The sequence below is a fragment of the Tamandua tetradactyla genome, chromosome 7 (assembly GCF_023851605.1).
Source record: "Tamandua tetradactyla isolate mTamTet1 chromosome 7, mTamTet1.pri, whole genome shotgun sequence".
Taxonomy (NCBI): Eukaryota; Metazoa; Chordata; class Mammalia; order Pilosa; family Myrmecophagidae; genus Tamandua; species Tamandua tetradactyla.
Window position 1 is genome coordinate 19,490,618 of NC_135333.1, and position 14,386 is coordinate 19,505,003.

A 14,386-nucleotide genomic window follows, 5' to 3' on the forward strand; every position below is an offset into this window, starting at 1 on the left:
AACTTTAGCTAGACTGTCAAATAAAAAGAAAGAGGGTACAAATAACTAAAATCAAAAGTGAAAGTTTCTCCCTACCATGTCGGAGGCCTGGGTTCGATTCCCGATGCCTGCAAAAAAAAATGAAAAGGATGGCATTACTTCCTACCGTTCTGAAATTAAAAGGGTCGTGAAAGAATACTATGAGCAACTGTGTGCCAACAAATTACATAACCTAGATAAAATGGACAAATGTCTAGAAACACACTACCTACACTGACTCGAGAAGAAATAGATTTCAACAATCTCTTTAAGGGTTCAGTAGCCCAGTAATCTCAGTAAAGAGATGGAACTCTTAAAGAAAAACCTAAGGACCAGATGACTTCACAAACATTTTAAGAAGAATTAACACATGTCCTGCTCATACTGTTCCAAAAAAATCGAAAAGGCAACACTCCCTAACTTATTCTATGAGGCCAACATCACCCCCATACCAAAACCACATAAAGATCCCACAAGAAAAGAAAATTACAGACCAATATCTCTTATGAATATAGATACAAAAGTCCTCAAAAAAAAAAAACTAACAAACCAAATTCCAAAGCACATTAAAAGAATTATATATCATGATCAAGTGTAATTTATCCAGGTATGCAAGGACGGTTCAACACAAGTAAATCAGCTTATGCAATACACCACATTAACAATCATCTCAAATGAGGCAGAAAAGTTGATTCACAAAATCCAGTACCACTTCTTGATAAAAACACTTAGAAAACTAGCACTAGAAACTTCCTAGTTTCTAGGAAACTTTTCTTACATGATAAAGGGCATGTATGAAAAACCCCACAGGTGGCATCATGCAAGAAGTCAAGAAAAAAAATTCATTCCCAATAGCGATGAAAAGAATCAAATGTTTAGGAATAAATCTAACCAAGGATAGAAAAGACTTGTATAAAAAAAAGTACAAACATTACTAAAAAATGTCAAAGAAAACCTAAATAAAAGGAAGAACATTCCATGTTCTTAGACTGGAAAACTAAATTTTAAGTTATCGATTCTACCGAAAGCAATTTACAGATTCAATTCAGTCCCAGTCAAAATTCCAACAACCTTCTTTGCAGAAATGGAAAAGCCAGTCATCAAATATATATGGGAGGGCAAGTAGCCCCAAATAGCCAAAGCCTTCTTGAAAAAAGAAGAAATTTGGAGGACTCACACTTCTTAAAACTTATTAAAAAGCCACAGAAATGAAAAAAAGCATTGTATTGACACAAAGACAGATATATAGGCCAGTGGAATCCAATTGAGAGTTTAGAAATTAACTCTCACATTTACGGTCAACTGATTTTTTAATAGGGGGCAAAGTCACTCAGTTGAACAATTTAACAAACTGTTGAGGGAAAACTGGATGTTCATATGCAAAATATGAAGGTGGACCCCTACTTCATATTGTAGCATAAATCCGCTCAAAATGGATCAGAGACCTAAATATAAGAACCAGAACTATAAAACTCCTACAGGAAAGCATAGGGAAGCCTCTTTAGGACCTTGTGTTGGGCAACAGCTTCTTAGACTTTATACCCAAAGTACAAGCAACAAAAGAAAAGAAAATAGATAAATGGGACTAAAACAAAATTACAATTTTTGTGCCTTAAAGGACTTTATCATGAAAGTCAAAAGACAGCCTACTCAATGAGAGAAATATTTAGAAATTACATATTTGATAAGGGTTTAATATCCAGAATAGTAAAGAAATCTATAATTCAGCAACAAAAAGAAAATAGCCTAATTAAAATATGGACAGAAAACTTAAGTAGACATTTCTCCAAAGAAGATATGCAAATGGCCAAAAGGCACATGAAAAGATGTTCAGCATTATTAGCTATCAGAGAAATGGCAATCAAAACCACAATGAGATAATATTTCACACCCTCTGGAATGGCTACTATAAGGAAAAGCAAAAAATTACAAATGTTGAAAGAGGATGTGTAGGACACTCAAATCAATAGGCTTGCCCTTGTGAAGCTTAGGTATGTAGCAGAGAAGCTTAGCCTACCTATAGGTATGCCTGAGAATTATTTCCTAAGGACCTCTTTTGTTGCTCAGATATGATCTCATCCTCTCTAAGCCCAACTCTGCAAGTGAAATCATTGCCCTCCCCCTATGTGGGACATGACATCCAGGGGTAAAAGTCTCCCTGGAGGTGTGGGAGATGACTCCCAGAAATGAGTCTGGCCCTGGCACTGTGGGATCAACAATTCTGTCCTGACCAAATGGGAGGAAAGAAGTGGAACCAATAAGATATCAGTAGTTGAGAGAGTTCAAATGGGATTCAGAGGCTACTCTGAAGGTCACTCTTACACAAAATTCAGTTAGACATTGCTACCTATCATAACTTTCCAAACCCCAACCGAAACCATTCCAGCCGATCCTGAAGAGCACCTAGGGCAATATATATAAGATTCTACAAAAGTTTGATGCACTAGGGTAACTTTCCAGAAACCTACAATCTCCATATGGGTCCCTTGACCAGATAAGTCCTGAAACCTAGAGAGGTCAGCCTTTCCAGAACATCAACTAGTTCCTCCCCCTATCCCATATTATTGACAGCCCCTTCCAACATGAAAAAGTTAGACTGGGCATAGCCCAAATACTCCTAAAGAGTAGGAGAAAGATCAGAGGTGATAGTGGAGTTATACAGAGAAGATCGAGTTTAACAAATAAATGTAAATGCTGAATCATTATATTGATATCTCTTTTAGTCGCCAGTATCTTAGAGCACCTAGAAGTAAAAAACTAAAATTGTGGAATTGTAACCAAACTCTGAAATCTGTTCTACAACTAACTGTTGTGCTGTGCTTTGAAATCTATTGCTTTTTTTGTATATATGTTATTTTTTACAAAAAAGAAGAAAAAGTCTATTGTAATGATAAAAATATATATATTCCTTCTAGCCTCCAATGTTCTGGAGCAGCTAGAAGGAAAAATCTGAGATGATGGTATGGTCTCCATGACAAACTCTGGGATCTGTCCTGTAGTTACTTGTTTAAGAGTGTTTTGAAAGCTATTGCTTTTCTCTTTCTTTGCTTTGTTTATATATGTTATACAATAAAAAGAGTTTAAAAAAAGAGGATGTAGAAATAGAGGAACACTCATTCATTGCTAGTGAGGATGTAAAATGGTATAGCCTCTATGAAAGACAGTGTGGTGATTCCACAGAAGACTAAGTAAAGAACTACCATATGATCTGACCACCCCATTTCTAGGTATATACCCAAAAGAACTGAAAACAAGAACTTGAACAGATATTTAATACTGATGTTCATAGTGACATTATTCATAATTGCCAAAAGATGGAAGCTACCCAAGTGTCCGTCAGCCTATGAGTGAATAAACATAATGTTGTATATACATAGAATGGATTATGATTCAGCCACAAAATGGAATGAAGTCTTGATACATGTACAGCATGGATGAATCATGAGGACATTAGGCTGAGTAAAATAAGCCAGACACCAAAATTGTATGTTCTCACTGATACGAAATAATTTAAAAAAGTAAACTCATAGAGTCAGAAGCTGGACTATAGGTTATCTGGGGCCAGGGTCAGGGTAGGGAATGGGAAGTTAATGCTTAAACTGTACAGAATTTCTCTTTGGGTTGATTGTAAAGTTTTAGTAATGGATAGTGATGATGGTAGCACAATATTGTGAACATAACACCACTGAGTTATGTATTTGAATGCAATTAAAAGGAGAAATTTTAGGTCTTATATATGTTACTAGAATAAAAATTTAAAAAAAACAACTGTGGGACTATACACCACAAACATGGATCCCTAAGTTAAATCTTGGGCTATAATTAATAGTATAACTATAAAAATGTTATTCCATTAGTTGTAACAAATGTACCATGCTAATATAAAGTGTTAATAATAGGATAATATACTGGAACTCTGTATTTTATCTATGATTTTTCTATAAAACTATAACTTCTCTAATAAAAAGGCATTTTAAATTTCTGTTTAATACATGTTTATAATATGCAAAATTGTACTTAACACTTTGCTAAAGAATAATTTGAAGATTTTATAAAAATCCTAAAGGTGAAGTTTGTGAGCCAAAATAAGTTTATAAAGTATAAACTTTAATAAGTTTAGCTGAAGTTTATTTTATATGCTTCTCAAATGGCTTTCAAGAACAATTGAAGGAAATTGATTATCCTTTAACTTCTTTTAACTTTTTTGTATAATTGGGCTCTGTATATTTGAAAAAAAAATCTAAGTCACATATGTTCTAAGAAGATGTGGTGAGAAATGGAAAGAAATTCTTTCTATTCTTATTTAGAAAACATTCTGGTAGGTGGTTTGATGAACCTACCAGACATTTATGGAAATTTCTTAATAATCAGTGTACATATTTTTATTAATCTGTTTTGCAGCGCAAGACTCATCAGTTTTTTGTAAAATCTTTTACTACCCCTACCAAATGTCACCAGTGTACCTCTTTGATGGTGGGTTTGATAAGACAGGGCTGTTCGTGTGAAGGTAAGAATAAAAATGGAAAGAAAATGTGAATTTAGAGTTCTTACTTTTACCACTTAAATTAATAATTTTGTTCTCTTTAAAAGAAATGTGAATGTTTGTGTGTTTAACTTAACCATCTGTTTTTTTCTGGACAAAAGAAATGGAGACAATAAACTTAGCCCCTTACTAAAGTCTGTTGAATATGGGAGAAACTAGACACATGGTCCCTAGAAACATTTCTCAGGAGAAATATATGTTTGTTTCATTATTCAGGTAAATTTGTGGTCCTGAAAACCATTAACTTAATTGACAGAGAAATGAGTTACCCTTGAATCTATTCGTTTAATTTTGACATTGTTTAATTCATAGAGAAATTATTGTTGAAAAGTAAGCAATGCAATATCTTCTTGGAAATATTAAATGCCTGAAACTATGCCTCAAAAGATATTTTATTCCTAGTATTGATAGCAGAACTTTTTCTCTACCTATTCATTGATACTTATGACATATTCATGGAGTGCTTGCTCTATACATCTAGGCACTTGGCATACAGCAGTGAATGGGTCAGGGGAGACAAAGACCCTGCCCTCGTGGAGCTGACATTCTAAGAGATGAGAGAGAAAGAATCTAGGGTCTTTGAGCAAAAGACTAAAGCTTATTTGTTGGGGCACTGCTTTATTTTTCCTAGAGTTTCTGAAGTGAAATATTTAAATTATAACAGGATATATTACTTGTGAATGTTTAGAGATACATTTTTTTCATTAATTGAGACTTGTCACTATAACAACACCTTATTTGACTTACTGGTGTATGTTATGAAAAAGACAAAAGATACTAACACAAATACTCTTACAAGTTTACATTTCTTAATTCTTCCTCGAAGAAGGGATTAAAAGGGAATGTAGTCAATGGGTTATCAGCTGCATGTGTTCCATTTGTATAATATGCTTGTAGTCAGTCTATATTTATTTGAGTAAAGGTGAAATTAATAGCATTTTAAAGCAATGTATTCTATGTTTGGTAATTTTTACAACTAAAGTGAAGATTTAGATTGCGTTATCTAACTCTTGTGTTAGAGAAAGGGGTCTAATGTCAAAAGTGGTCAGGTTTGAAAAGTGGAATTTGGAGTATTGTAAGCATATGAAGTCGTAAATATGGATGACATTATCCAGGAAGTGCATGTAGAGCAAAATGAGAATAAGGGAGAGAAAGAACCTTGGGAAACATATTTAAGGAGAAGCAAAAGGAAAAGATAGCAAAGTAACCATAGCCAGACTCCCCATTACTGCCACTTATGAGTTCTTTGACTCTAGGAAAGTTATATGTAACATGGGTACAATAATTATACCTCTTTTATATTGTTATGGAAAAATAAGAAAACATTTAATAAGGTAGCTATTATTGTTGTCTTAGTAGTAGTTTATCTAATGATTTCAATAACTCCTAAAATTTACCCTTAAGCCATACCTTTTAATGATTGAACAATTCCAAAAGGAATATTATCAAGTTAGAAATTTTGAAATGTATCATTCTAAAAATTCTTACATGCATTAGATCATCTATATAAATTGAATTCCTGTTGTTTATCTGTCATAATAATATGTAGAGAACTTAGATCATTTTAAATATTGAAGTTTTACAGTTTTATGTTTAGTTTATTTGATTAGATCATTTTAAATATATAGAGATATTATATATAGATCTATATAGATAAATATATAGAAATATATAATTTATTTGATTAGATCATTTTAAATATATAGAGAACTTAGATCATTTTAAATATTGAGGTTTTACAGTTTCATGTTTAGTTTATTTGATTCACAAAGGTCTAGAGTCTCTATTTGACTTCTTTTGGAAGTCTGATATTATGTCTATTTAGAGAAGCAATAAATAAGAGGAGAATATAACCAGGACAGCAAAACTAGCTTATCACTTTTGGTTTAAAGTTTAGTATAGTTAATAGAGTGCTGATATATTAGACTATATATTTATGGAGGACAAGAATTGATCATGAAATGTTCTTATTCTTCTGGCAAACATTTATTGATGTCTGCTCCATGGTAAGCATTGGACTAGATCTTGAAGATTAAGTGGGTGTAGGAAGGGAAGGAACAGTGCCCAGTCAAGAAACATAAGCAAGTTTAGAATTGCAAGTAGTTTTATGTAGCAGGATATATAAGGTTATGGGGATAGAAAGAGAAGGCTACATAGAAAATTGGCAGGAGGTGAAGTTACATGAGAAGACAGGGGCCCTGATATAATAAGAAGGAATTCAGATTTTATCCTGTAGAAAATAGAAAAAAATACTGAAGGATTAGAGAGAAGACTGCCATCAGATTTAAATTTCGAAAAGATCATTCTGGAGGCAATATGGAGAATAGTTTTCAAAGTGGTGAAGCTAGAAGCAAAGATCATTTTGGAAGTTGGTCCAAATAAGAAAGAATGAGAACCTGAGCTAAGATATGGCAGTAGAAATAGGAAGAGACATATGGGAAAGTTGTTAGTAGATAGGATAAACAAGACTTATAACTGGACGTGAAGAAGCTAGGGAAGTTACAGAAGTTTCTGGCTTTTGAGGAGCTAGGTGAATGGTACTGTTAAATCAGGAATATAGAACAGAGGCTTGAGCCTATTAATGTTAGGAGATAATGAGTTCTTTGGGGCACACTGAGCTTGAGGCACCTATGTGGAACCATGCAATCTAGGAATCATTTGGTTTGGAGCCCAGGAAAGAGTATGAACTCATAGTATCTGTTTGGAAATTATCACCATTTACGTGATTATGGAAGTCACCATTAGGCATCTATGAGATTTCCCTAATGAGCATGTGTAGAATTAAAAAAGAAGCAACAAGGGCAGGACCCTCCGGATCACCAACATGTAAGGTGTCGATGGAGGAAGAAGAGAAGGTAACTGAGAAGAAATAGATATATGTGGGAGGAGAACTAAAAAGAATGATGTCCTGGAACCTAAAAAAGGAGTTTCCAAACAAAGGATTAGTAAAGTTTGCCACATGTTACAAAGATGTCAGATAATTTAATGTCCATTAGTGACCTTTGCAAGAGGAATTTTCAGGGCAGACACCAAGTTACAGAGGGATAAAGAGTTGAAGAATTAGAGAGCACTGCAGAGACTAATCTTTTTTGAATTTGAAGCTTAAATCAATCATTTTATTCACAAGGTTAGATTTTTTTATTTTTTGCTTCTCATTTAGATCACTAAACAAAAAAAAATAGTGTTACAATAATAAAGTAAATTTTACCATTTCCTGTTAAAATCCTTGTTGAGAAACAAATGGATTAGCCTCCCAAATGATAAAACGGTTTTTTAAAATAAAATTAGAGATAATTCATCTAACATAGTACCTTACATGTAATAGAGTACTCAGATAATTTTTTTAATAAAAATTAATTTCTGTTGAATGTTATGTCTGTTTTCTCTCCAAAAGTGTGTGGATTCTCATGTCATATAACTTGTGTAAACAAAGCTCCGACTGTTTGCCCAGTTCCTCCTGAGCAGACAAAAGGTCCTCTGGGTATAGATCCACAGAAAGGAATAGGAACGGCATACGAAGGTCATGTCAGGGTGAGTACGATTAAGTTGGGTTTAGATTATTATTTTAAAGTTTATTAATAAATTAAAATCCATTTGCTTTTGACAGAAAATTATATGAATAAAATTCATCTAATAATTTTATTTTATCCAGAGTAATGATTTAAAAACAAAAAACAGCTTTTTCTTGAATATAAATTCCAAAGTATCTCAAATTTTTCTTTTCTTGTTCTATCTTGTGATGAACAAATGTTGATATCCCCATAAAGGAGTCTTTGTCACAGGATCTTGCTAGAGAGGTGTCATATTAGTTATGAAATATAAGATTTTTATGATCTTTCTTGTTACCTTGAATAGTATTTTAAGTTTGTGCTGTATTTCATCTTAAGACCAAATTTGACTTTTATGCTACTTAGAAAGAAATTCATGAACGCTATTTTAATGAATTACTAATGAAAGTTAAAATGGTACCATTTAAAAATTTTTTGGAATAAAGTCTTTCAGTGTTTGAAGAATGTTTTTTTCATACTCTCTCTCATGTTATTAATGATATATGTGTTCCATCTCCTATTTTATCAACTATAGAAGCAGTCTTATAAAATGTTCACATGATCTTTAGGTTTTTGTCAGGCAATTACATATGTAATTAAAAGCGCTCTAATTGACATTTTCATTTGAGTTGTTTTTGTTTGCCTATCTTAAAAAAAATACAAAAAACTAAGATTCCCAAGCCAGCTGGAGTGAAGAAAGGATGGCAAAGGGCATTGGCTGTAGTTTGTGACTTCAAACTCTTTCTGTACGATATTGCGGAAGGAAAAGCATCTCAGCCCAGTGTTGTAGTTAGTCAAGTGATTGATATGAGGTAAGTTTCCAAAGGTGAAAACATTTATCATTGTGTCATAGGGATAAAAATAGTTTCTGATTTTTCTTTTAATTATCTTATATTTAAAAATCAATATTCAAATTTCATGTTTATTTTCTAATTTACTAATATTGCTATAGGAAGTAAAGTGTATTTGTAAGATGGATTGGTGTGTGTGTGTGTGTGTGTGTGTGCACGCGCACGCGCACACATGTGTTGGAGTTAGGAGTCAGGGTACAAACTTGGCGTTTGATTCTAATAGACTAGTTTAAGAGGTGACTGGGGTAATGGAGACCTAATATGTGATGCTTATATCCTCACCCAAAAGTTTGGAGTATAATTTCAGTGTGAGGAAAGGAAATAAAAATCTCAAAACCAAACAAGCTCTCAGAATATATAATGAATCAGTAATCATTTAAGTAAGCATATCTCTCAAGAGAAAAGCAGTATGCTTTTCTTTCTATCTCTGAATGTTTCTGGTCTCATTTTTAGACTCTTCCCTTACCCCTTGGAGTTCCCTCCTTTACCCCTTCTCATAACTCCAGGCACTGTCCCTGAGTCATCTCATTTACTCCCATAGTTTTAGCCAGGCACCTCTGCATCGATAACTCCTCAAAATACATTTTCAATCCGGATCTTTCTCCTGTGTTCAAGGCCACACTGTGTCTTACACTGGCATTTCACACCAACATCTCAAGCACAAATCTTCCCCCACCAATATGAAATACCAGTATGGAAAATTTGGCAGACCCTGCTAAGGAACTAAATATGGACAGATAAAGAGAGGAGTTAAAGATAAGACTGACTTCATTCTTGAAGATGATTGAGTAACTATATAGCTTTTACAGTATGACTGTGAAACCTTTGTGTCTGATGCTCCTTTTATCCAAAGTATGGACAGATGAGTAGAAAAGTAAGGATAAAAAATAAATAATAGGGGAGAGATAAAGGGTAAAAAATTGGGTAGATTGAAATACTAGTGGTCAATGGGAGGAAGGGGTAAGGGGTATGGGATGCATGAGTTCTTTCTTTTTTCTTTTGGTTTTTCTGGAGTGATGCAGATGTTCTAAAAATGATCATGGTGATGAATACACAACTATGTAATGATATTGTGAGCCACTAGTTGTACACCATGTATGGACTGTTGTGTGTGAAGATTGCTCAATAAAAATATTTTTTTAAAAAAGATAAGGCTGGCAATCCTAAAGAACACCTAGGGCAATATAAAAGATTCCACAAGGGTTCCATGCACTAGAACAGCTTTCCAGAAACCTACAACCTCCAGATGGGTCCCTGGACCAGATAAGTCCTGAAACCTACAGGGTCCAACTTCTCCAGAGCATTAGGTAGTTCCGTCTCCCTATCCCATATTAGGACAGACCCTTCCAACATGAAAAAGTTAGAATGGCCATAGCCCAGACACCCCTAAAGAGAGTGATGGAAAGATCGAAGGTGATGGTGGAATTATATAGAGAAGATAAGATTAACAAATGAATATGAATGCTGAGTCATTAAATTGATATCTCCTTTAGTCTCCAGTATCTTGGAGCAACTAAAAGTAAAAACCTAAAATTGTGGAATTGTAACCCATGTCCAACTCTGAAATATGTTCTAAAACTAATTGTGGTGCTGTACTTTGAAATTTATTCCTTTTTTGTATATATGTTATTTTTCACAAAAAGAAAAAAGGCAATTGTGATGGTAAAAAAAAAAGATAAGGCTGAGGTGTCAACCGTTCAAGACCAAGAGAATGATGATATCAATAACTGGAACAAGGAAATCAAAAGAAATAAATCATTGTGAAGGAATTCTGTTTTAGATGTTGGTGAAGCAATAAAATGTCAGATGAGCTGTGCTGAGGGTACTTGAAATTTATTATCATAGGCAACAGGGTTTGCTGGAGGTGCTGGAGACTCACCAGGGTTCAGACCCTGAATCTGTGTGTATACTTATTGACCCTGTGACTTTGGGTGAGCCAGCAGTAATTTCTAGCTCTTATATAACATGCTACTGTTAATTTACTCCTGATAAATTTGGGGCACTGTCGATTACAATGGGAGAAAACATTTAATTTTTCAAATTCAGTTTGGGTGTTTTGTGCAATTAAGTTATGTGGATTGCTTCCTATATATTATTTGGATAACACCACCAAAACAATGCATCCATTCCCATATATATTGACTTTTAATGTTTCATTTTTTCTTCAGGGATGAAGAATTTTCAGTGAGCTCAGTCTTGGCTTCTGATGTTATTCATGCAAGTCGAAAAGATATACCTTGTATATTTAGAGTATGTGTGCTATAATTTGATTTCTGAATTATATGGTTTTAATGAATATATGTTTTGTCTTTGCATATAAATCATAAACCTACTAGTAGTAGGGACAAATCTTATACTACTCTGTATTCTTCCTATCATCCAATACATGAATGTATAGGTAGTTGGTGCTAAATAAGTATTTAACAGTAAAAAGCTTATAAAAAATAATATGTCTTCTAAAATGTTTCCTCTTGGATATTTCTGAATCATAATTCAGTTTTCAAATTAAAATAATGTTTTAAAAGTCTATTTTAAAATCTCAATTTTTAAATTAATATTTGTTTCAGTTACCTCTTGCCTTGTAACAACCATTCCAAAGCTTAGTGGCTTAAAACAACAGAGATTTCTTATTTTTAACAATTGTGCGAGTCAACTAGACAGTGTTGTGCTGTCAGCTGGAGTCACTCAAGTGGCTGCATTCACCTGGAAGCTTAAATAGAGCTGGAACATCCAATTCGACCTCTCTTTAAAGGTCGAACAAAGTCTTTCAGTTCCCTCCACAGCCACTCAGGGATCCTACAGAGGCCCATTTATCTACACCTGATTTTTGTGTTGTGGGATTTTGTTGTTACTCCTGTTTATTAATAAGAAATCCATATTTATATTATATAAATCTGTCCTGTTGTGAAAGCTGTTTGCATAATGACCAACCTTCATTAAGTACCATGACTCAAGTGATCTGATGTTCTACGATGAGAGTGTGAGATATGGGCACAAAGTAACAGAATATAAGTATTACTAAACATTTCTGACCTTTTGAGAACAAATTGAAAGACAGTTCATTGTAGTGGTTAAGAGCATAGACACTGGATCCCAGACTTCTAGTTGTGTATCCTTGGAGAAATTATTTAATTTCTCTATATCATAGTTTTCTCATATATAAAATAAGGATGTAATAGCAGTACCTACTTCAGGAAGATGTTATGAGGGTTAAATAAGTTAATAATTGTAAAGTATTTCGATTAGTACCAAGGGTCAGTAATTACTCGATAAATGTCATTTTTTGTTATATGAGTATATATAATGCACTTTTTAGTAATAGTGAACTGGCATTTTTATAGGAAGGAAAATGAAACTGGTACTAACATTTTGACTGGTGTCTACTCATAGTTGCTTTGTTATGAATTCTGATACTAAAGCTAGTTAGTTTTCTGATTAGTAATAGTTAAACTATGTTAAAGGTATCATTTAATGAATACTCATTTTATTGGTGAGTGCTAAGCAAACGAGCCTAAAGGTATCTTTTCTAATATGAATATTGATTACATTGTTCTAGGTCACAGCTTTCCAACTCTCAGCATCTGATAACAAATGTTCAATCCTAATGCTAGCAGATAGTGAGAATGAGAAGAGTAAATGGGTGGGAGTGCTCAGTGAATTGCACAAAATTTTGAAGAAAAACAAATTCAGAGACCGCTCAGTCTATGTTCCCAAAGAAGCTTATGACAGCACTCTACCCCTCATTAAAACAACCCAGGCAGCTGCAATCATAGGTATGGATTTATAACATTTATCATATTAGTGTAATTGTTTACTAATCTACCTTGTAAGCAAGGACTGTCTTTCATCTCGGAATCCCTAGTGCCCAACATAACATAGTAAGTATTGTATCACAGGTGTTCAATGAAGGCTTATTGAATGATAAAGACCTATATTAGAGCTTTGTTTTTCGGTAAACAATACTAAGTGTGCTTTCCAAATGCTTTTTTTTTTCCTGAAAAAGTGACAATGTCAAAGATTAACTTAATTATTAACCAGTCTGTTTTCTTTTTTATGCTTAGAGCAAGTCATTTAATTTCTTAGAGCATAAGATTCATATGTAAAATACAGATACTAATTATCTTGCTGAGATTGCTGGAATGTTTAAATAAAGTGGAAAGCATAAAATAGAGTTCCATACATATAAAATGCATTAAAAAAAAATAGTAGCTTCTGTATCTGGATTTTAAAATTTTAGCTACTGTCTTATGCACACATCTAACTCTTTTGTTAATTTTTAGTAAATACTGAAAAATGAAATGAATAGTGTTCGAATCTACATGACTTTCACAATTTTTCTCCCCAAACAAAACATAGAATTGGACACAGAATGCTAACAAACTTGGTTATTTTAAAAAATTTTTTACTGTTCATTGAGCATTTGCTCATTTTTGTAAGTATTGATGTAATTTTAAATTATTTAGTTTCTATTTAAAAGGCATGAGGCATTTGCTCATTTTTGTAAGTATTGATGTAATTTTAAATTATTTAGTTTCTATTTAAAAGACATGAGTGATAGATAATATTTACCATTATATTCTGAAAGACAATTTAATTGTGCAAATTGTTACTGTTATTTATTTTAAATTTTCAATTTTGCACCAAATTTCCTTTATTAGTATTAGTAAGTTATATAGCTTTTACCTCATAAAAATATTTCGTATTTATATCTTATATAGATCATGAAAGGATAGCTTTGGGAAATGAAGAAGGTTTATTTGTTGTGCATGTCACCAAAGATGGTAAGAGAAAACTTATTTTGGAGTAATTTTAAGCAATATTTTGTTAGAAAATGCTAAACTCTAAAAATAAAATCAGGATTTGCTCTTATTTTTTCAGTAACTGAAATTTTCCAGATATTTTTTGTCAGAGCAGTTTTAGGTTTACAGAAAAATCATGCAAAAAGTAGAGTTCCCATATACATCTCCTCCCCATACACACGTATAGAATAGATAGTGTTCTGTGTTAATAAAGTTTTGTATTAGTATAATATCTTAGTTACAAATTATGAAACAATATTATTATAATTATGCTATTAATTAAAGTCCATAGTTTACATTAGGATTCACTCTCTCTGTTGTACAGTTTTATGGAATTTAAAAAATTTTTTATTCTGATAACTTATTACAAACCTAAAATTTCCTGTTTTAACCACTTTCAAATATATATTCATTACTGTTAATGACATTCACAGTGTTGTACTTCTGTTAGCACCATCCGTTACCAAAACTTTTCCATCACCCCAAACAGAACCGTGTCCACATCTAATTTAATGTATTTATAAATTTAAAAAAGTTTTAATTTCTATACTCCCCTTAAGTTCTAAAGTTTCAAGCATGTATTTGTCTTTTTGTGTCATTTTATGTAACGGTTCTGGTATATAAACT

General features: G+C 32.9%; 1 protein-coding gene across 9 annotated transcripts in view; it reads left to right on the top strand.

Annotated features, from left to right (window-relative positions):
• The window catches only part of CDC42BPA (CDC42 binding protein kinase alpha), a 463,135-nt gene that overhangs the window by 405,545 nt on the left and 43,204 nt on the right, over window positions 1-14,386 (top strand). For all 9 annotated transcript variants that reach the window (XM_077168549.1, XM_077168550.1, XM_077168551.1 and 6 more), the window contains 6 exons: window positions 4,420-4,525; window positions 7,956-8,092; window positions 8,782-8,921; window positions 11,129-11,210; window positions 12,517-12,733; window positions 13,679-13,741. In XM_077168549.1, coding sequence (XP_077024664.1) covers window positions 4,420-4,525; window positions 7,956-8,092; window positions 8,782-8,921; window positions 11,129-11,210; window positions 12,517-12,733; window positions 13,679-13,741 — 745 coding nt within the window. The remainder of the gene's footprint in view (window positions 1-4,419; window positions 4,526-7,955; window positions 8,093-8,781; window positions 8,922-11,128; window positions 11,211-12,516; window positions 12,734-13,678; window positions 13,742-14,386) is intronic.